The sequence below is a fragment of the Babylonia areolata genome, chromosome 34 (genome assembly GCF_041734735.1).
Source record: "Babylonia areolata isolate BAREFJ2019XMU chromosome 34, ASM4173473v1, whole genome shotgun sequence".
Classification (NCBI taxonomy): Eukaryota; Metazoa; Mollusca; class Gastropoda; order Neogastropoda; family Buccinidae; genus Babylonia; species Babylonia areolata.
In genome coordinates this window covers 11,798,269-11,821,767 of record NC_134909.1, presented here as the reverse complement: position 1 = coordinate 11,821,767, position 23,499 = coordinate 11,798,269, and the positions used below count along the sequence as shown (strand labels likewise).

The following is a 23,499-nucleotide window of genomic DNA, read 5'->3' as shown; positions in this document are numbered from 1 at the left end:
GCGAGAGCGGAAATCGAACCTAGACCCTCACGGACACTGCTTTGGCAGATAAGCGTCTTAACCATCCTGTCACTTTCCTCTTCCTTCACCTTGTCATGCGCGTCTCAGTCAGCCCTTGACAATCCCTCGGTGACGGTGTGATTGCGTACCAGGCCATATCTATCTGCAGCAGGTATTCAAGGTGAACAGTCGACAGAGGAATGTTGGTAAGGAAAGTCGGTAACTTCGGGAAAAAACACTGTCTTCAAGGACTGGGTCAGTGTGAAGCTGGTTTCAGGACGGCTGCAGGCTGGGCGAGGCCTTCCCTTCTTCACAGAGAGTGTGTAGATTAACATCACAAGTTCAACCTTCCCCTGGACCGCCTCAGCTATGCGTCGGCTTCGTACGATTACGTCAGCTGACGCTGAACAGTCGACTCAGAACAGACACGGACTAGGGGAATCAGAATGTCCACCACTCCATGGCCACCACGCGGTGTTAGCGCATTGTGATTTCTGGCCAGTGCTCTGAATGTCAAAACAAACATGTGCAGGTAACAACGAAACTGTCCTTCTGTTATTTAAAAATGTATGTATGTAACGCACCATTCGGATACATTACAGGGTGTGTCCCAATATGAATATGGAAAAAAAAAAAAAAAAAAAAAAAAAAAAAAAAAAAAAAACCCACACAAACAAACAAACAAAACAAAACAAAACAAAAAAACACAAAAAATCCACAATCATAATAATGATAATAATAACCCATCAAACTTTTCTACAGTTTTGTTAACACTGATGTGAAACGGAGAATAATATTGTGAAGCGTCAAATCTGTTACAAGAATCCAGTTGTTAACGGGCATTTAATATCTTGTGTTCTCACCTTCACAGTGCATGGATTTTATGTTGAGACTGCTAGGCTATATCAATATATGTAACATGTTTATATTTGAACAGACGTGGTCTCAAAATATAGTATGCAAATAATCAGAGTGTGTCTGTGCGTGTGTGTGTGTGTTTATGAGAGAGAGAGAGAAGAACAAGAACAAGAACAAGAGAGAGAGAGAGAGAGAGAGAGAGAGAATTGGATGGATGGAGGGAGAAAGATAACATATTATTCTCATCAATTCTTAAGTCTTCATTATTGATATTTGACTTTCTCAGGCACGAACTTTAAATGAAACATACTGTACAGCACCAGAAAGCAATAAATCTCTGTTTGCACTGCTATGAACAGCCTGTCTTCACACACACACACACACACACACACACACACACACACACACACACACACACACACGCACACACACACGCACACACACACACAACCACACGCACACACGTTTGCACACACACACACACACACACACACACACACACACACACACAGAAACACACACACACACACACACACACACACACACACACACACACACACACACACACAAGCTGTCTCACACACATCTCCCCTTCAGGCACAGTGTTGTTCACTTTCTGTCTGTGATAAAACCGCGGATTCAGTGATAGCCGTGTGTGTGTGTGTGTGTGTGTGTGTGTGTGTGTGTGTGTGTGTGTGTGTGTGTGTGTTTATGAAAGATAGATAGATAGAGACAGAGAGAGAGAGAGAGAGAGAGAGAGAGAGAGAGAGAGAGAGAGAGGGAGAATTGGGTGGAGGGAGGAAGAAAGATAATATATTATTCTGACAAATTCTTAAGTCTACATTGTTGATATTTCCCTTTCTCACGCACGAACTATAAATCAAAACATCCGTACAGCATCAGAAAGCAATAAATCTTCTCTTTTTGCACTGCTATGAACAGCCTCTCTTCACACACACACACACACACACACACACACACACACACACACACACACACACAAGCTGTCTCACACACAGCACCCCTCCAGGCATAGCGTTGTTCACTTTCTGTCTCAATGTTATAAAGCCGCGGTTTCTCAGGACTCAGTGATAGCTGTTATTTCTCCTTGATGGCTGAATAAAGTTCAAAAGTTATCGCTGTGAATCAACGTGGTAACCACCCACATTGTAAACTTGTGTCTCTGTGTGTATGCCAGCTCCATTGCAGCCTGACATGTGTGCTAGAGGCACCGCAAAGTCTGGTCAGGGAGCCAGTGTAAATGATGACAATCCGGTTTTAAGGAGGCAATGTAAATGATGACAGTCTGGGTGACAATGTAAATGATGATGATAGTCTCGAAAAAGGGGGAAATTGCAAATGCTTATAGCCTTGTTTAGGGGATATATTTTAAGTGATGGCCTATTTCAATTAACAAACTGAGTCGTTTTGAAGTGATATGTGTTCACCATCATAGAGGAACAACTCTTTCACATTCAATTGTATCACTTTTGAGTTGAGAGTGAAATCGGAACGAAACACATCTCATGAGATTATACATGAAACAGCATATTTCATAAACTTTTATGATCTTGTTTCATGTTGTTACTGTGCGTTAGAGATACAACGTTTCTTTATTATATGTGTGGATGTTGTTATTCTCGTATTTTAGTATCAGTAGCCCCCGTCTCTCTGGCAAATGGTTTGCGCCCATTTGCGTGCAGACGTATACCGTGGCTTTCAAACAACTTGAATCAATGACTGCAGTCACTGAAGAAACAGTCTACGTTCACAGGCCTGACATTGGGAAATCGATCGAGCTGGAACGGCAGCAACAACAGCCTTTTCTTTTCTTCTTCTTGCTTTTCTTTTCATGAACTCCAGATATGTATTTTTAAAGTGTCACTGACCCCCCCCCCCCCACACACACACACCCACACCCTCTCTCCCTCTGTAAATGCACTGTGTTTGTCTCTCTCTATATACACAGTGTGTGTGTGGGGGGGGGCGTGGGGGGGTGTATAACACTCTGCAGGCATTTATCAGGCAGCTGTGTGCAGTGTTCCGGCTTTCATTCCACCACATGTGATCTTTATTTTCTAGGCAAACCATCTCGATCCCCCACTCCCTTCCCAATCACGTCTTCAGCTTTATATTGTGTAAAAAGAAAATGCCATTAAATTGTAAGTTTTGTGAAAAAAATAGCATCACCGAAGCGTCAGTTGTGCGAAAAGAGAATATCATCGAAGTGTAAGTTGTGCGAACACAGAACACCATCAAATTGTAAGTTGTGTGAAAAAGAGAACACCATTGAAGTGTAAGTTGTGGGAAAAGAGGGCTTCCGGTTTGGCCTCCAATGTCGGCAGGCCACGTTCTTCTGTGCTCTGTGCTTTTTTTTTGCAAAAAAATATAGTGGCTTCGATATGTCGAAGGATTTAGCTCCTGGTTTGTAATTGGGAAAAGCGAGTTAGTATACTGTGTGTTTGTACTGTGCTCCTTTCGCCAACATCTGTGTGCGGAACGAGAGAAAAAGACCAGGAGAAAGCAGTTTCCAGTGTTGGAGCCACCATGGCGGCGGCCACGCCAGCCTCGCCGGCCGTGGAACCAGTATACGTTACTGCCAGGGCACTCCCTACATACGAGACGCTGCCTACAGTGTATGACATTTGTGTTGCCGCAGAGGCTGCATGCGGTCGAGGAACAATTCGGGGGGCGCAGCGGATTCGCGATCTGTGGCGGATATATCCGCGTAATGAAGAAGTAAGGAAGGTTTTACCTCTGACGTCGGCAGGTACCTTTCTTAATGGCATTTAAATATCGTGTTTTATTCAAGTGTTAACTCTCTCCATACGAACGGCGAAAGAGACGACGTTAACAGCGTTTCACCCCAATTACCATCATCAAACTATTGCAAGAGGAAGGCTCTTATACTGAAGAGGTGAATGTTGACAAAGAATACCACAATTCTTACGACGGAAGCTAAAGGTTAGGTCATTCAGACACCCACTGGACATCCGAGGGGTCTGTGTAGAGGAGAAGAGAGGACTGGCCGTACTGAGTGAGTTAAAAGTGACATCCTGTTGTGAAAATCATCGCCTGCAGTCTGTGTGGATCTGGTGTATCACCTGTGTTCGTATTTTGTGGTGCAAGTGTGTTCATTGTGAGGAGCCCGTAAGGTTAGTGCTGTCAGTGGTGTATACCAGGCCCAGCCACGTGTTCCGCCATGGCGGCGGACACGGAATGCGGGCCAGTGTTCATCATGGCGAGAGCCCTGCCGAGCTTCAATGGCATGCCTGACACTATAGACTTATGTATAGCAGCAGAGAAAGTTACGGGCAGAGGCACCATCAGAGGTGCTCAACGCATTAGAGGTTTGTGGCGCCTTTACCCGCAACAAAAACAATTCAGAGACAAACTGCTGATAGAGGGCATTGATTTGAGTGGAGTACACAAATTTATTGGACAAAAACCCTTTTGCCTTCAGTGACAGTGACGGTGAGGAAAACCCAGCCACCAAAGTCTGGATTTCAGACATCCCACTGAATTGTGGAAACAAAGATATAGAAACGGCACTAAGAAAGATAGGCTCAGAAATTCGATCGCCTATTAAGAACGAACTTGCAAGAGACAAAAGCAATCTGGATCGCTTTCTGGGGATGCACTTTCCTTTCAGCCATGTACGTTTTGTAACAACATCAGCTCATGTGGCCTTTACTGTCAGCTGGGGACTAGGGATGATCCTGGGCTCAATCCCTCTGCTCCCTGTAACGTTCCACTAAGAATTCTACAGCCAGACAGGTATCTGCATTCCTCTGCCAGTCACCAGAACAGATTTTCCTGGTCACTATTACTCCTTTGGCATTATAATTGTATATAACATGATCGTATTTATGTGCAATGCTACAGGTCAGGCTCTAATCTAGTGGTCAGAGTCAACACAATGTCAAGTAGTTATTCACAGGGCAAGGGGAACGTCATTACCAGAGATAAAAGCAGGTCTAAGGAGACCGTCATTGTGCGTCGTCTTCTGATTATAGCTGTGTCAGATTTTCTGTGCTGGTTCCCCATTGGTGTCTGTGGACTCTTGGCAAAGCTGGATGTTCCTGTACCAGGAGAGGTCAACACAGCAATGGCTGTTTTTGTGCTACCATTCAACTCAGCGCTCAATCCTTTCCTTTACACATACACTATTGTGCAATAGAAACGCCGCAAAGAGAGAGAAACCAAACTGCACAATATTATTTCTAAGCATATCACGACGGAGAAGGGTGTTTTAAATCAATGACTAGGGTATATTTTTCAAACAATTTCAAGTTTCTTAAAATGAATTCAAAATAAACAACACTAACACGAATTATGACAGTCTTTGATCGAAATGTGAATTTGCCTTTTGGAAACATCTAATGTAACCCTATGGTAGTCGTTGTCAACTACAGATTCATAAATCACACACACACACATCACACACAAACACACACAAACAAACAAAACAGATTTCCTGTGAACTGTCGTTCTATGGACACGTTGTTTTCTTAACATGATCGCACCAAAGTTCTGGTGACGCACATAGACATGTTTTGCAAATTCACAGTGTTACTGAGGGTGACTATCGAATGGTTGAGCTATCTTTTTGTGCACCATCAGATGTCATACAGTGCTTTGTAAATACGTTTGGTCATCTTCATTCATCTTGTCGTCGGCGACAAAGCGTACCTCCATTTCGGCATATACTGCCGCTTTTGGCAGGGTTAGCACAGACCAACCCTATCGTATTTGGGTCCAAGTGGAGAATGGCTTGCCTACAGGACAACGTGGGTACCGTGGATCAGATGTGTGCTGTGACCACCACCCGGCCATTCATTCTCAATATGTGTTGCAAGAATTTAACACGGGATAGATAATTGTAAGATAAACAGACAGACAGAAAGACAGATGGAAAAATATAATTGAGGCTTTCTCCGCAATATATATGAAATGAAAACATCTATCACGGTGTTTTTTTTTCTTGTTTTTTTTTTTTAACATTTGGATTATTCGTATTTCAATACACGAGTTATGGAACATGCACAATAAAAGGAAGTCACTTTCAAGCCTTAGATATTATTTTTAAAGCTGACAAGTCCTGACTCTACCCACATTTCAACCAGTTTACAAGCTTCAGCTTTAGAATACTTCAGTTTGACCTTCTCTCCAGTCATTTCAGCCACTTTTGCATTGACCTCCATCAAAAACAGTTTCTCCAGACGTAGATCACGAGCTCGACGTCTTTTTTCTATCAAGATGTTTAATGTGTAGAGGAAGGGGTTGATGGTGGAGTTTAAAGGCAACACCAGTAAGGCAATGGCCACGTTGACTTCACCAGGAATGGAGATGCCACTGGAGGCCAGAAGACCCAGCAGTCCAATGGGAAACCAACAAATAAAGTCACTGACAGCCACAGAAATCAACCGACGAGCAATTGTGAAGTCGCTGGACTTCTTGTTGGAGTTTCTGGAAGACATGCTGTTGACTCGCACTGACCAGTAGATGGAGGCTTGACCTATCGCGATTAGCAAGAAAAGAACAAAGTTCAGGCAGACTATGACGCCAAAGGAATAGGTATGTCCAGGTGAGTCATCCCAGGTGATAGGCAGAGGAATGCAAATACTCTTCTGATGGTAAAACTGCCAGGTAGATACGACGGGCAGTAAGGGGATTAGCGCCAGTCCAATCCCAGTACACCATGCAATCAAACAAGCCACCTGAGCTGACTGTCGTCCAAAATGTGCAGAACTGAATGGAAAGTTGAGAACTAGGAACCGATCCAGCGTGATCAGACATATGTTGAATGCCGACACTTCATTTGATACTAAAGAGAGAAATCCAGCTACAGTACATGCCAAGCTATTTCTCCAGTTGATATCATTCCACAGATAGGTGCCTTGGTACATTCTGTCTGCCACCCCTATCAAAGCCAGGTACACACCCATCAGGAAGTCCGAGACACACAAGTGGATGACGAAGACCCCATAGCTCTGTGTGACACCAGTTCTGTCCACAAAGGCCCGGAATATGAAGCTGGACAGATTGCCCAGCAAGGTGAGAGTGGCGAAGACAGACAGCCCAACACGGTACACGTCAGATCGCAGCATTGCCTCGCAGGAGGAAATTTCGTCTGAAGGAGCATGACAGTTGAAGGAGTTGAAACCCTCTGGTAACATGGCTGGACAGCATAGTTTGTAGTTGTCAGCATACACGGCTTCAAGGAAAGCCAAAGTATTGAATACATTCCGCGGGAAAGATTCAATCCTGTTGCCTCGGACATCCACACTCTGAAGTCTAGTCAACTGAAAAGCTTCCACGTTATTTATTCTGTTTCCAGAGAGATTGAGATGCTGAAGATGAGGAAACTGTTGTAAAAATCTACTTTCTATTCCATTCATAATGACATCAGATATGTCCAATTTTCTGACAGAAGGGAAAGTTAAACTTCCATTAGTATAACTGGAATAAACCAAAGTCATTGGATTCCTTGCCAAACTTAGAGATCGCAGTTGTGCAGCACTTTTCAGGTGGTACCACTCAACAGAGATCAGATTATTGTTGCTTAAATCCAAAAATAGCAGATTGGGAAAACTAATCTTCCCAATGTATTTCAGACTGCAGTTCTGGAGACTGAGATAAACCAGCATGGTCATGTTCAACAAATCTGAAGGTGATGCAGCTGAACTCCTGGCATCCAGGTACCTAAGACCAGTGACGTTTTCTGTTTCAAAAGGATGGTGACAGAAGGCAGACAGTCCATAGCAAGTACAGTGGGAAGGACAATGGAACTGACACAGAAGTTCATCATCTCGCTGTGGACACTGGGAAATTCCATCACATATGTTTTCTGGATGGACACACATTCTCGAATTGCGACATTTGTAATAGCCTGGACATGTGAAGCTGTCACACCCCACTTCATCCTCAAAGCCAGGACAGTCTTTCACACCATTACAGCGTACATACACAGGCAGGCAGTAGTATGTCAGTACAGAGCAGGCAAAATGTGTATCTGGACATGTGTGATTATACAGTTTGTCTGTCTGTAGAGGAAACAGACTGAAGTTTCCCTTTCCATTGAATAGTACCACTGCAGGAGGAAGAACTGATATCTCAATGTTAGTTTCTGTTATCAAACACAGCGATTTACATTCACGTTCATCTATTTCATTTATACACTGGTAGAGAAGATCGCACCGTTGTTGCTTGGGTAAGCACTGAGAATATTGATGTTATATGTTAGTGTCATGTTCCATGATGGAAATGGATGGTGTTTGCTATGAGAGAGAGAGAGAGAGAGAGAGAGAGAGAGAGTGAGACACAGAGAGAGAGAGAGAGAGAGAGAGAGAGAGAGAGAGTGAGACACAGAGAGAGAGAGAGAGATCACGTACGAATATGATAAATCAAAAGCCCTGATGTCTTCGTTTAACAACAAGTTACAGCTGTTTCAGGAATGAAGTGTACATTCTATCACAGGAGAACAATGGGAACAATGGGAAGTAATGATTCATAGAAAAATAGGAATGAAGGAGTAAATTCAGAACTGGCACAACCGAACATGACCAAAGTGACTAGGCAGCAGTGCAGGGTCTCTTCTGGTATGTGGTCTCCTAGCAACTTGACCTCAATGGTTCCATGTGGACTGCTGGTACTGGGACTGTGACATGATGAAAATGGGTGGGGCTATGAATGAAGGATTCAAAATCAACGGCGTGGAAGTAATGTCACTGAAACGATGTAGATTACAGGGGCAGAAAAAAAACAGAAGAAAAAAAACAGAAAAAAAAGAAAAGAAAAAAAGCAACAGAATTTTGAAAGAAAAAAATAACCAAAGCATTTTGCTGAAAGTAGAAGTGCAGAATACTAGACATGACCTATGGAGGACAAAACCAATGGATAATAATCCACACGGGACAAAAAAGAAATTTTCATAGTAAAACCATAAGCCCAGTGAACTGGCAGAAAACTCGGCAGGCAGATCTGCGCGATCGCGTTACTTGCAGTTTCAACACGTTTCGCGCAGATCTGTGTTCCAAGTTTTGTCTCGAAGCGAAAACTCCCCTCCATTAGTCTAAGAGCAAAACCCTTATGATAATATGGGAAACCATAGGAATTAAACAAATTCTCTCTTCCATCAAAATTGACACAAACTTGGCAGTTCATTCATCCTTCTTTCCAACTCAGAGTTATGCATGCATGTGAATGACAGGCATGAAATTGCTTTGATTTGTCTCTGCACAAGATTCAGTGCTATGTAGATGATTATTATCATTATTATTATTATTATTATTATTATTATTATCACTTTTATAGCTTGGAACCCGAGAGGTTTATAAAAGAGGATGGTACAAAAGAATCAGGAATGATTTTCTGATAATGCTGGCCATTGCAGCAACACACACTCTGTCTATGACACAGCAAGAAAGAGAAAGAGAGAGAGCACACTCTAGCCAGTGACTGGAAAGTGACCAGTCATCATCTGCTGTAGCTATTTATGCAAGTTAAATTAACTTCAATGACGCTTGCGTGTGCTGCAAACCAAACCGGGCCTATGGCGCTAAATATTTGAGTAATCTGTTAATTTGTTACTGGTCGCACGCAAAAGAAACAGCTCAACACCTACTTTCTAATGAGTATAAAATTAAGTGTTGATTATTCAAGATGAATTTATAATCTTAAATCAAGTCGCCTGAAAAGGGTCAGTTTTAGTGAGCTTGTCGCTGAAAATTACAAACTGCGTTAAATTAGTTTAACGTAGGCAAACACAAATGGCATAGATTTTAAGATGGAATTGCAATGATTCTGCCAGTATATAATACGTGTAGTTTACTGATCTGACAAAAGAGATATTCAATTAAATACGGTGTGTCAGAAACACAGTTTTCAACACAGCCAAAGCTGTCAAGGAATGCTAAGTGTGGAGTGATTGTCGTTCAGTGTCCACAATGAAAATAGGCTTTGTATTTTCTAAATGCCTGATCTATTCTCATCCAAACACTGTAACTGTGTGGTTTTAGTTTCCAACAGCAGTCACATACATAATTGTAACTGTAGCATTATGTGTGACGAGAAGACAAAATGACGTAAGCTTAGCATCAGTTGAAATCTTTACACTGACGAAGGATTAAACTGAAATCAAATATGCTTCTAACTGATTAAAGTGTTTGTGTAAGCACAACAAATATGATATTGCAGCTAACGATACAGAGACTTGGCTTAATAGATGTTTAGGAGCAGTTGTTTAAAAGGGGCTTTGCATTTACAATTTGAAATGGTGTCACGCATTCTGTGCATGTTGTTGAAGACTGGCAGGTTAGTTGCGAAAAAGGGGTCTGCTATTTAGCTTCTGCATGAAGCAGTATCTGAAGCCAGCTGAGCGCTTGGCTACACTATTTTTACTCAGCAATCATCCATCTATGTTGGAGTAACTACTCTTCATCTAACCCAGTTTAATATCTGGAAGAATCTACAAGTACTGAAACAAGGAACTTGACACAGGTAATTCTGCTGTGAAGAAGGCTTCGAAGCGAATGAGATTGGTGGTCGCTCGAGTCACTGGAAGAAATGCTTCAAGATGTTGTTCAGCGTGATTTTGATGACGACCAAAGCGATTCAGAAAATAAAGATGAATACAGAGAAAATGAAGATTATTGAATCTTATAGGCACTGAACGAGTTAATTGAAGACTTTGTCGTCATGGATGAAAGTGAAAATAACGAAGGTGACGATGCTGACGGGGAACGTGTTGAATTCTGTGTTGAAATTGACAATGTGTGCTTCTCATCATTTTCTTTGGTTTTGTGCTAGTGAGTAAGCTAAATTCTATATCATTGTTCATGATTAAATCTTTGAATGCTTGAGGCGAATTATTACATTATTTTGTGACGTTTTGAAACGCTCCTGTACTTGGTTTGTGTAAAATGTTTTCCTTTCTTCACTTTGGGTGTTATTATTCCTTGCACAGCGGGTTAACAGAGGAGAAAAAAAAAAACAACAAGCAAACAGCCACACAAACACAACAGTCTTAAAGACGAAATAGTTTTCTTTCCAACTATACTATGAGTTTAATATGAATAGGTAACCAATAATATGAAAAAATCTCCACTTGAAAAGTATTGAAATAATTTTAGCAACAACGTTTTCCTTCGACTATATAGAAATAGGGGATGCAGCTTAAATAACAATGTGCTCAATCTCTCTCTCTCTCTCTCTCTCTCTCTCTCTCTCTCTCTCTCTCTCTCTCTCTCTCTATATATATATATATATATATACATAAGTGTGTGTGTGTGTGTGTGTGTGTGTGTGTGTGTGTGTGTGTGATATAGAACATTTATGCACTGATATCTGTACACCCCTTCTCACATGGTTACACACACACACACACACACACACACACACACACACACATACACATGCGTGCACACGTGTTACCAACCTGTCCATTACCACAGTCAAACACTGTGGCCCCCACACAAGGAGGAAACACGCAGAAGTCTTCATCACTCTCATCACCGCAATCTGACCGGAAGTCACACAACAGGGAGTAAGGCACCAGTTCCAAGTTGTTGGAACACTGAAAAGATGGCGGAAGTGGCGTCACAGGAGCCAAACACGAGGCCACATCAGTGACGCCATGATGCCAACAATCTGTGTTCGCGTCACACGCCAAAGGCAGTTGTGTGAGATGGCCTTGAGGACAGCTTATGAAACGATGATTGTGTTTAGTACGATCCTTTGATAGTATGGAGAGTTGAGGAATGGTGCTGTCAAAACTATCATTGCTATGCACTTCGCGTTCACAGAGGAAGTTGGCTTTTCTTGTTGTGTCGAATGTTGTTGTTGCGAGAGATATAACATCCTCCCGTGGCCTGTTATCCATGATTGAAAATTTGAATTAACAAGTAACAATTCAATCATTCACTCACGTTCAGACAAACAGACACAAACACTCACAGACACACACTCACACACAGAGATTAACACACAGATGAACACAGACACACAGACACATGGCAAAATGTAGCTGCCCAGTGTCAAATCAGTGTATCTAATTACCAGAAGGAAAAGAGTAAGAAAATTAATTAACAGGATATTGACTTCATGTTCTTATGAAAACAAACCAGCAAGGCAATTGACAGAGGAGTCTATGTATGTCTATGACACGAAATGCCTAGACAAATTCATTGGCATCATATCACATGTTTTTATCACAAATGAATGAAGACATAGATAGAGAGACAAAGACAGAGATGACGTTATATAAGATTTGTAATGCCAGTTAATATCATAATGAAATATATGTATACAAACACAATTCTATGCACCCATGAATACAAAAGGCAATCAGAATGTCACCATTAGAAGAATAAAAGAGAGGGAGGGGGAAAAGGTGTATGTGAGAGAGTGTGGAGGGGGCAGAGAAGAGAGAGGGGGGAGACAAAGAGAGAGAGAGAGAGGATAGAGAATGAGAGAAAGAGGGGGGGGGGGGGGGGGTATCAGTCCATATCCAGATAGTAATCAAGCAACAACGAAAAACTAAAGTGAAAGGCATGCACATGTGAGACAAAAATTATCTTTTTTCTTCTTTTATTTTGGAGCAAGAAGTAAAATAACGTTACAGAAACAAATGCTACCAAAATATAGCAGATTAAAAATAATGAATAAAATGACGGAACAGTTTTCTAGTGTGATTTGTAAAGGAAAGAATTGTTCTATACTGACTGAAAAAGATGGGGGAAATAATGTTTTGGAAAATCATGATGTTGATACTGTGAGTGAATTCCAGAGTCATGAACTAGAATAGGCAAGGCTGGATTTACACAAGTCTGTTCTGGGAATTGGGACATCTTATTATTTCATTTAGGTTCTCATTTACGGAACATTTATTCAGTAAGTAGTCTGGAACACAAACTGTCACTATTTTGTGTATCAGTTCTCCTTTATTATAAGTCAGTCTTTGGTGTAGTGGTAGAATGTTAAGTTTTCTGTAGTTACAGATTTTGTCAAGGATGAGGTTTTGTATAGAACAATTTCAAGCTGAGAAGTGGCTTAAAGGTGTTGGCACTTGCACTATCCCATATAGTTGATACATAATCAACAGTAGATTGGTTAAAGGCCTGAAAAAAACTATTTTCTTGAGTGGCAATCAACGAAGTGTTTCATTTTTGAAAGTTGGTATGTTTTTATGGAAATCTGCTTGTATATGCTAGATATATGATGAGTCCAAGAAAGATTGTTGTCAATTATTATTCCAAGCATCCTGTTGTTGTCATCTTCATTAATGGCTTGGTTATTTATTTGAATGGGGGAAAACGTATGTGTGAGGCTTTGTCTTTTTTCTCAGGTTGTTGTCAACATAAGCTTGATTTTTGGAGGGTGGATTGCCATGTGGTTAGGATCAGACCATTCTGTTAGGTTGTTTACGCTATGTTGCAGAGACAGCATTAGCTGGTTTATGCATCTATGGCTCGTGTATACTTTTGTGTCATCTGCAGAAAGTTCACAGGATGTTTCAATATGAACGGGACGATCATTCATGTATAATGTGAAAAGCAAAGGACCCAGGACAGAACTCCATACTTGAGTGTTTGTAAGGACGAGGAAGATGCATTAACAGTTACACACTGTTGTCTGTTTGTAAGACAAGAATAAAGAAGATTGAAGGTACTGGTGAGGAGACGGTACAGCGACAGTTTTCTGATAAGGTCATGGTCAGTTACGTCAAATGGGTTTTTGAAATCTATAAATAGAACACCACGGTATTTGTTATTATTGACTTTGTTAAGCCATTCATCAACAAGGTTAATTAATGCAGTATAACAAGAGCGGCCTTGTTTAAGAGCAGTTTGGTCAGGGTGATGGAGTTCATTGCTCTCCGTATGTTTGAAAATATGTTGTTGTTTTTTATCAGAGTGGATTTCTTCTGATAATTTTCCTAGAAGACAACACATTCGTTGCCATGGATTCTTCTTCAGTGTGTAAATGCGTGAAAAAAATCCAACCTACTTTGTTTCAAATATGAGCTTCTTCACCAAGTAAAACGTTTGACCTGTGGATTATTTTCATGCCAGACACCTGTTAAACTGAATTATGCCATCATATTTTCTACACTATCTTTTGCTTTCTGGTTATTTATATTGTTATAATTATCATAATCTCAGTACGAGTCGAGAAACAGATTCTATTCAAATACTAAAAGGAGGGCATGATTGTCATGCTTACCTATTCTTTCTTTTAAAGTTTCGTAAATTCAGTACTATCTTTGTTTGGACCATAAACATTTATCAACAGAATATCTTTCTCCGTTACTCTTACTGACATAAAAAAAAAAATCAATTTGTAACCTTTTCTGCTTTATTTATTTTATAATCAGAATTATTAATTTATTGTATTGTGATATTCTCCAAATAAAATACTGTATTAAAAAAATCATTCAACACGGTCACTCCCATAGCATTTAATTTATATGCGGTGAAAGTATTATGATAAGATTATCATTAGTATTGTTTGTCATTTCACAGCTTAAGTTCATCTCATTTTACGTATTATCTAACGTATAATCAGGCCTATATATGTCAACACCTCTGCTTGCAGGAAGCACGTGGTGATACTTTATTTTGACACCTTCCTGATTCCAGTTATACTTCTTTTTGCACACAGGAGTACACATTAAAACGTCGAGTTCGGAGCTCTCTCTCTCTCTCTCTCTCTCTGTCACACACACACACACACACACACACACACACACACACACACACACACACACACACACACACACATGACAGTGACAGAAAACAAACAACTATCAGTTTCAGTTTTTTCAAGAATGCATCACTGCGTTCAGACAAACCCATATACGCTACACCACACGTCAGGCAGATTATCAGCATAACCCAACAGGCTATTCAGGCCTAAGGTGTACAAAATTTTGCCAGGGGACATTGCCATGGGTTCTTCTTCAATGTGCGAAGTACATGCTGCACACAGGGCCTTAGTTTATCGTTTAATCCAACAAGACGCTCTGTTTCCCTTTCCCAACTCAGGACAAAGGGCGAGAGCTGAAATCGAACCTAGACCCTCACGGACACTGCTTTGGCAGATAAGCGTCTTAACCATCCTGTCACTTTCCTCTTCCTTCACCTTGTCATGCGCGTCTCAGTCGGCCCTTGACAATCCCTTGGTGACGGTGTGATTGCGTACCAGGCCATATCTATCTGCAGCAGGTATTCAAGGTGAACAGTCGACAGAGGAATGTTGGTAAGGAAAGTCGGTAACTTCGGGAAAAAACACTGCATTCAAGGACTGGGTCAGTGTGAAGCTGGTTTCGGGACGGCTGCAGGCTGGGCGAGGCCTTCCCTTCTTCATAGAGGGTGTGTAGGTTAACATCGCCAGTTCAACCTTCCCCTGGACCGCCTCAGCTATGCGTCGGCTTCGGACGATTACGTCAGCTGACGCTGAACAGTCGACTCAGAACTGACACGGACTAGGGGAATCAGAATGTCCACCACTCCATGGCCACCACGTGGTGTTGAGGCATTGTGATTTCTGGCCAGTGCTCTGAATGTCAAAACAAACAAGTGCAGGTAACAACGAAACTGTCCTTCTGTTATTTAAAAATGTATGTATGTAACGCACCATTCGGATACATTGCAGGGTGTGTCCCAATATGAATATGGAAAAAACAAAACACAAAAAACACAAACAAACAAAACAAAACAAAACAAAAAAACACACAAAAAATCCACAATCATAATGTCACAAACTCTCTTAATACAGTAATAGTCTAGGGGTATTGGTTTATACAAAAGAGCTTATGCAAAATTGTCCTATTCGATAACAAGGCACTTCGCACGACAGCAAAATCACTCCAGTACAGCACAAAACCCACAAGAATCTCCAGCAACAAATCAACATGAAACCAACTTTTGCAGCACTAAATCCGACAATAGAAAAGAAAACGATGCCTCTGACTAGCAACACAAGCTTTGGACTCCTGCGATCCAAGGAAGAGAAGTGTCCCTCTCTCTCGAAGTTCAAAACCGGAAACCCCTCCCGCAAGTCCCATCACAATGAACTCTCCCAGCAGGGAAGACGGAAACACACAACAAACATGGTTCCACACTACAATTATAGATCAGAACCTACCTGACACCCCTATGTAAAACTCAATTATCGGATCTTCCGTCTGACCTTTTCCCAACCTGCCGACATACACTGACATGTGACAATTCCCCCTTGCTTATGGTGAAACATCCGTTTCATTCCACACAGCAATTCAACAGGTTATGAACAGCAATTAGAACACCCGACTTAAAAAATCAGCCCCAACGTTCTCCTTTCCAGGAATCACTTGTACCGTAAAAGAGTATGGCTGCAACAACAAAGCCCACCTCATCAGGCGACTTTTTGAATGCTTGGCTTTGTGCAGAAAAGCCAGTGGCTGATGATCAGTCTGCAACACAAAGTGTCGACCATACAGGTATGGCTCGAACTTGTCGACCACCCATACAACAGCCAAACACTCCTGTTCCACTGGTGCATAGTTTCGCTTGGCTGAGGTCAGTTTCCGACTGGCGTAGTGCACAGGTTGCCACAGTCCGTCGCCTTCCTGCAACAGAACAGCTCCCAGACCTTCGTTGGATGCATCAGTCCGCAGGATAAAAGGAGCCTCCGGATCAGCCAGGCGGACAACTGGTTCACAGCAGAGACGTTCCTTGAGAGTCCGAAAAGCCTTCTCGCAACTCTCAGTCCACTGAACTTGATTCGGCTTTCCTTTCTTGGTCAAATCAGACAAAGGAGCGGCCAAAGTGGAAAAATTCGGCACGAACCTCCTATAGTAACCCGACAATCCCAGGAACGAACGAACTTCTTTCTTTGTAGCTGGTCTGGAAGCATCTCTTATCTTGGCAACTTTGTCCTCGGTAGGTCGCATTCTGCCCTGTCCTACCACATGTCCCAAGAACTCGAGCTCCTCAAACCCAATGAAACACTTTGAAGGACGCACCGACAAGTTTGCCTCGTCCAACCTGCCGAACAAAGCTTCAAGAGCCTGTAGATGTTGCTCCCAAGTGTCAGTGGCCACAATGACATCGTCCATGAAATTCTGCACATCGTCATGGCCCAAAGGTTCCAAAAGTCGCCTCATCACCCGACTAAAAACAGCCACCGCATTTTGGAGACCAAACAGCATGACAGTCCACTGGAATTGTCCCAAAGGAGTGGAAAAAGCAGTTTTGGGTCTGTCCTCAACCTTCACTGGTACTTGCCAGTACCCCTTGGACAAATCTATCTTGGACAGATACTTAGATTTGCTCAGACGACAGAAAAGAAATTCTGGGTCAGGGAGAGATTCCGCATCGAACTCCGTCACCCCATTCAACTTTCGATAGTCCACGCAAAACCGGACCCTTCCATCCTTTTTTGCTACCAATACGATAGGCGAGTTGTAGGGAGAGCAAGCTGGTTCAATGACTCCCAGCTTCATCATATCCTGCACCTCCTTCCAGACAACAGCCTGTTTGGCATGAGGTAGAGGATACTGTTTAACCCTGACTGGAGTAGCCTCCCTGAGAAGTAACTCGCATTCGCCTAAGTCAGTTTTCAGCGGAAGATCAGTCACAACTCGAGCTCGCTTCTCAATCACTTGAGCAGCTTGGCTTCTCTGCGCAGCTGTTAGAGTTGGACCATAGCAGACAACTCCAGTACTTTCTTCAGCCTCCAGTGGACATAGCGGAAGTTTTTGAGTTGATTTCTGGGAAACCCCCTCATCCATCACAACTGCAACATGAACGGCGGAAACTGGTTTCGACTCTCCTGCCCTCTCCAAGTACTGCTTCAACAGATTGGCATGATACAGCCTCAACTGCTCTTCCACCTCAATCCGGTAATCAGCCTCACCAACCCTCTCTACTACGGTGTATGGCCCTTGCCAGCTTACCTGCAGTTTATTGTGCTTGGCCGACAACAACAGCAGAACTTGGTCCCCTGGCTTGAAAGTACGTGGCTTCGCCTTGCGGTCAAAATACCGAGCGTAACGACTCGATGACTTCCCCAGATTGTCCCGAGCCAAAGCACAAGTCTCCTCAAGACGGTTTCGGAGATCGACAACATACTGGGCAGTGGTTTTGACTTCCTCGGTTGCCTCCTCATCAGTCCAAGCTTGCCTGAGCACTGCAAGAGGCCCTCTCACTGTACGGCCGTACAGGAGCTCAAAGGGGGAAAATCCCAAACTCTCCTGGGGAGCCTCCCGGTATGCAAACAGAAGCGCTGGAAGAAAACGGTCCCACTGTCTTGGTTGCTCCTGGCACAATTTCTTTAGCATGGACTTGAGTGTGCCGTTGAACCTTTCGACCAGTCCGTTGCACTGAGCATGATACGGCGTCGTGGTCAAACCCCGGATTGAGAGTAGGCAATTCACCTGTCTCATCACCTCACTGGTAAATTGCGTACCCCGATCCGTCAGAACTTCAGAGGGTATCCCTACACGTGACCAGATCTCGAACAATGCCTCCGCCACCCGCTCTGCCTCAATGCCTTTCAATGGAACTGCCTCTGCGTACCTAGTGGCATAGTCGACCACTGTAAGTATATAGCGATTCCCACTCTCTGAAGCTGGAAGGATGGGCCCTACCAAATCAATGCCTACCCAGCAGAATGGGGTATCGATCAACAGCATCCGGACCAAAGGCACCTTCTTGGTCCGCCCCTTCGGTGTCGCCTTCTGACATAGATCACACGACATACAGAACCTCCTCACCTCTGTGCAGAGTCCCGGCCAGAAAAACTGCTGCCAGATCCGCTCCAGGGTTTTCTTAGATCCAAGATGTCCTCCCATCAACGATTCATGTGCCAACCTCAGTAGTTCTTGTCTGTACTTTGCTGGTACCACTACTTGTTTATAAGTACCCTCTTTTCCGGAGTACTGGCGGTATAAAATTCCCTTTTTCTCAAGGAACTGCACTTTCCCTGATTTCCCTGACTGTCGAACGTTTTTTCCTTCCGCTAACTCACGGAACTTGTCCAGACTTGTATCCTCAGTCTGCGCCACCCTCAGGTCCTCAGGTGTAACTTCTCCAACCTCTCCTGTGGTAGGCTTCAGAGCCTTGAAAGGTTTACTGTCCCTCTTGGCCTGAGCCCGAGTAACAACAGCCACACCTTCCTCCTTGGCCTTGTAGACCGGTATCTCAAGTTCAACCCCATCTTTCAAAACAGCTTTGTTCCCAATGAGTAAATCAAAAACTGGGTTACTCATCAAAATGGCTTTGGTTGTCCCTGTAAAGAAAGGAGTCTGAACATCAATCCATGCAACAGGTAGTAGATTTCCCTTACTGGAATCCGCCAAAGTCACTGGCAAGAGCTCTCCGGTGCGCTGTCCTTTTGTTACCAGATCTTTACGAACAACAAAAAGCTCTGCTCCAGTATCCCGCAATGCTCTGACAGAATGTTCACCCACCTTTGCCTGAACTTGCCCGACAAAAGGCTTTACCGAGCAGTTAGAGCACAACTCCTCTACCTTGTCCCGAGTCGGCTTAATCTGCAAAGAAGTCACAACAGCCCTGACTCCACTCTTTTCCTTCTTCCATTGTCTACAATCTGCTTTCCGGTGTCCCTTTTTCTTACAAAAGAAACAGACCAACTCCTTGACCTCCTGGACAGGTTGACCCGGACTCCTGCCTGAAGAGCTCAGCTGGTTATGAGGTACACCCCCTTGCTTAGATCCTTTCCCACATCGACGCGCCTCGGTGTACGCCTCGGCCAGATCTGCGGCCTCCTGGACATTTTTCAGCTGTCTCTCTCTGATGAAAGTAGCCAACTCGGGTGACACTCCCGCCAACAGCTGCTCCATAAGCAAGAGGTCCCTTAACTCCTCAAAAGTAGCACCCTTTCCTGACGTTTCCAGCCAACGAGTTAGCCACAACTGGAGTTTCGCGACATGCCTACGGAAAGAATCGGCCTGCTCCTTCTTTGCTGCCCAAAATTTCCTCCGGTAGGAATCTGCAGAAATCTGAAACCTCAACAACAAAGCAGATTTCAAATCATCATATTTATCCACCTCCTCCTCCGTCAGACCTGTATACACTTCCCGTGCCCTCCCCTTCAACAGGGTTCCGAGACGAATAGCCCACGACTCCTTCCTCCATCCATGGAACTTTGCAAGTCTTTCAAATTGGCACAAATAGCTGTCAATGTCATCTTTATCCTCAAAAAACGGCATCTCAAGACGGATCCTCTCAATCCTCAATCCGACATCCTCCTCCCCTACAGCTGCTGCCCCATTTGTGAGTTGCCTCTCATGCACAGACCTTTCTGCCAATTCCATACGCTCCCTGCGCTGACCCTCACGTTCCCTCAGTGCTCTCTCCTCACAATCCTGCACAAAATTTGCCAAGTCCTTGCCTGAAAGACCCATCTTTTCTCCCTCCTGCCTGTATGCAGCCAAAGAACCAACATTTGCTTGCGGAACCAACCTCTCATGCAAACCCCCACGACCCACCCCCCGTGGAGTAGTAGTAGGAGTTGGAAAAAGATTCTCCATGACGCTAAAAAAAATAAAGACCTCTCTCGGTGAACTCGCTATCACCAAAAACAAGGACAAAATTTTACACCACCACAAAAGTGCAAAAATTAATACGCCAACACCAAAACAATAATCATACTTTACCTAAAGAAATCCCAATAAGCATACTTACGTTTCACAAGGGTAAAGGTTTAAACAAAATCAAACCTAAAATTTCCCACTATCGACTTGCCAGGCTAATCCCGGACGAGCCCCCAAAATTTTGTCACAAACTCTCTTAATACAGTAATAGTCTAGGGGTATTGGTTTATGCAAAAGAGCTTATGCAAAATTGTCCTATTCGATAACAAGGCACTTCGCACGACAGCAAAATCACTCCAGTACAGCACAAAACCCACAAGAATCTCCAGCAACAAATCAACATGAAACCAACTTTTAAGAGCACTAAATCCGACAATAGAAAAGAAAACGATGCCTCTGACTAGCAACACAAGCTTTGGACTCCTGCGATCCAAGGAAGAGAAGTGTTCCTCTCTCTTGAAGTTCAAAACCGGAAACCCCTCCCGCAAGTCCCATCACAATGAACTCTCCCAGCAGGGAAGACGGAAACACACAACAAACATGGTTCCACACTACAATTATAGATCAGAACCTACCTGACACCCCTATGTAAAACTCAATTAACCTGATCTTCCATCTGACCTTTTCCCAACCTGCCGACATACACTGACATGTGACACATAATAATGATAATAATAACCCGTCAAACTTTTCTACAGTTTCGTTAACACTGATGTGAAACGGAGAATAATATTGTGAAGTGTCAAATCTGTTACAAGAATCCAGTTGTTAACGGGCATTTAATATCTTGTGTTCTCACCTTCACAGTGCATGGATTGTATGTTGAGACTGCTAGGCTATATCAATATATGTAACATGTTTATATTTGAACAGACGTGGTCTCAAAATATAGTATGCAAATAATCAGTGTGTGTCTGTGCGTGTGTGTGTGTGTTTATGAGAGAGAGAGAGAGAGAGAGAGAGAGAGAGAGAGAGAGAGAGAGAGAGAGAGAGAGAATTGGATGGATGGAGGGAGAAAGATAACATATTATTCTCATCAATTCTTAAGTCTTCATTATTGATATTTTACTTTCTCAGGCACGAACTTTAAATGAAACATACTGTACAGCACCAGAAAGCAATAAATCTCTGTTTGCACTGCTATGAACAGCCTCTCTTCACACACACACACACACGCACACACACACACGCACACACACACAACCACACGCACACACGTTTGCACACACACACACACACACACACACGCACGCACGCACACACACACACACACACACACACACAAGCTGTCTCACATACATCTCCCCTTCAGGCACAGTGTTGTTCACATTCTGTCTGTGATAAAACCACTGATTCAATGATAGCTGTGTGTGTGTGTGTGTGTGTGTGTGTGTGTGTGTGTGTGTGTGTGAAAAAGATAGATAGATAGATAGATAGATAGATAGAGAGAGAGAGAAAGAGAGGGAGAGAGAGAGAGAGAGAGAGAGAGAGAGAGAGAGAGAGAATTGGGTGGAGGGAGGGAGAAAGATAATATATTATTCCCTTAAAATTATTAAGTCTACATTGTTGATATTTCCCTTTCTCACGCACGAACTATAAATCAAAACATTCATACAGCATCAGAAAGCAATAAATCACACACACACCAACACACACACACACACACACACACACACACACACACACAGAAGCTGTCTCATACACATCTCCACTACAGGCATAGCGTTGTTCACTTTTCTGTCTCTGTCTGCGTTATAAAACCTCTGTTTCTCAGGACTCAGTGATAGCTGTTCTTTCTCCTTGATGGCTGCATAAAGTTCAAGACTTAACGCTGTGAGTCAACATGGTAACCACCCACATTGTAAACTTGTGTCTCTGTGTGTATGCCAGCTGTAGGCTCCACTACAGCGTGACATGTGTGCCAGAGGCACCGCAAAGTCTGGTACGGGAGGTAGTGTAAATGATGACAGACTGGTATAATTATTTCACAATGTGTAAACAATTCAAATAACACAGTTTTACAAGAAGGAATATTCATTTTATCACAAAATACGGATGCTGATAGTAATGCACATTAAAAAAAACAAAAAAAACATAACATTTCTGTGCTGCACCAACTGACAAGTCAGTCAGCCACTATGGACTTTCGGAATAGTTTTCAAAGTGTTAAGCCTACCGGGCTTTCCCGTGAGGTATTCTCTGCAGAGCAGTTAACTCTCCCCAAGTCTTGAAACAAGACAGGCAGCGGAATGTGCAGGAGAAGATTCACACGAAGAACACAGAACATAACTCCGGTAACTGTGCAGTTCTCGGCCTCAAACAAGCCAAAGCGTGATTCAAACAACCACGTAAAGTGAGACCTGACCTGCTTCGCTTGAGTCCACAAATAAAGTGTCTAATTAACACCTGCAATCTTCACCCAGCAAACGTACCCTCGAACCTCGCTCTGAACAGGGGTGACAACCACTGAGCTCAATGGGAAGGAGTGACAGCCGCGATAAGATAAACAGGCCGCCACGCGCGACAGCCGGTTCTCCATCCTACTAGAGGCTGGCAGCGTACATTATCTCCCGTCCAATTATCTCCCGTCGCCTTATGTGCTAGAGGGAATAGCTCTGGTGTTGAATGTATGTCTGAGTGTGAATTACAAGGTTTTCATGATTGTGAGTTTGACAGTCTTTTTACTGATGGTACGCTGGTCATTTTGGTATATTTTCTGTCACTTTTTGACCGAGGACAAGGGACTTATGGTTCGATTTGTCAGCCTCACTTTGGTCTTCTTCTTCATCCTTATGCATCAAACTGCTTCCTTCTGTGAACTTCGACAACCTGATCTCCATTCCCCTCCAATCACACTCGTCCAACAATCGGAAGCTGTCTTGTCTTAAAATTGCATCTTTTAACGCACAGTCTGTTGGTCCCAACTGCAGAGAGAAAAGAACCGCTATTTCTTCTTTTCAGTTTCAGTTTCAGTAGCTCAAGGAGGCGTCACTGTGTTCGAACAAATCCATATACGCTACACCACATCTGCCAAGCAGATG

At 43.1% G+C, this 23,499-nt stretch overlaps 1 protein-coding gene across 1 annotated transcript; it reads right to left on the bottom strand.

The window, feature by feature from the left end:
* Window positions 1-4,879: 4,879 nt before the first annotated feature.
* On the bottom strand, window positions 4,880-22,997 carry LOC143277379 (uncharacterized). Its single transcript, XM_076582162.1, has 7 exons — window positions 22,891-22,997; window positions 16,251-20,285; window positions 13,529-13,557; window positions 11,308-11,508; window positions 6,803-6,991; window positions 5,974-6,376; window positions 4,880-4,940 (listed from the first exon to the last, which is right to left on the bottom strand). The coding sequence occupies exons 1-7, from the start codon at window positions 22,995-22,997 to the stop codon at window positions 4,880-4,882; spliced, it is 5,025 nt and encodes a 1,674-aa protein (XP_076438277.1).
* Between the last annotated feature and the right edge of the window lie 502 nt (window positions 22,998-23,499).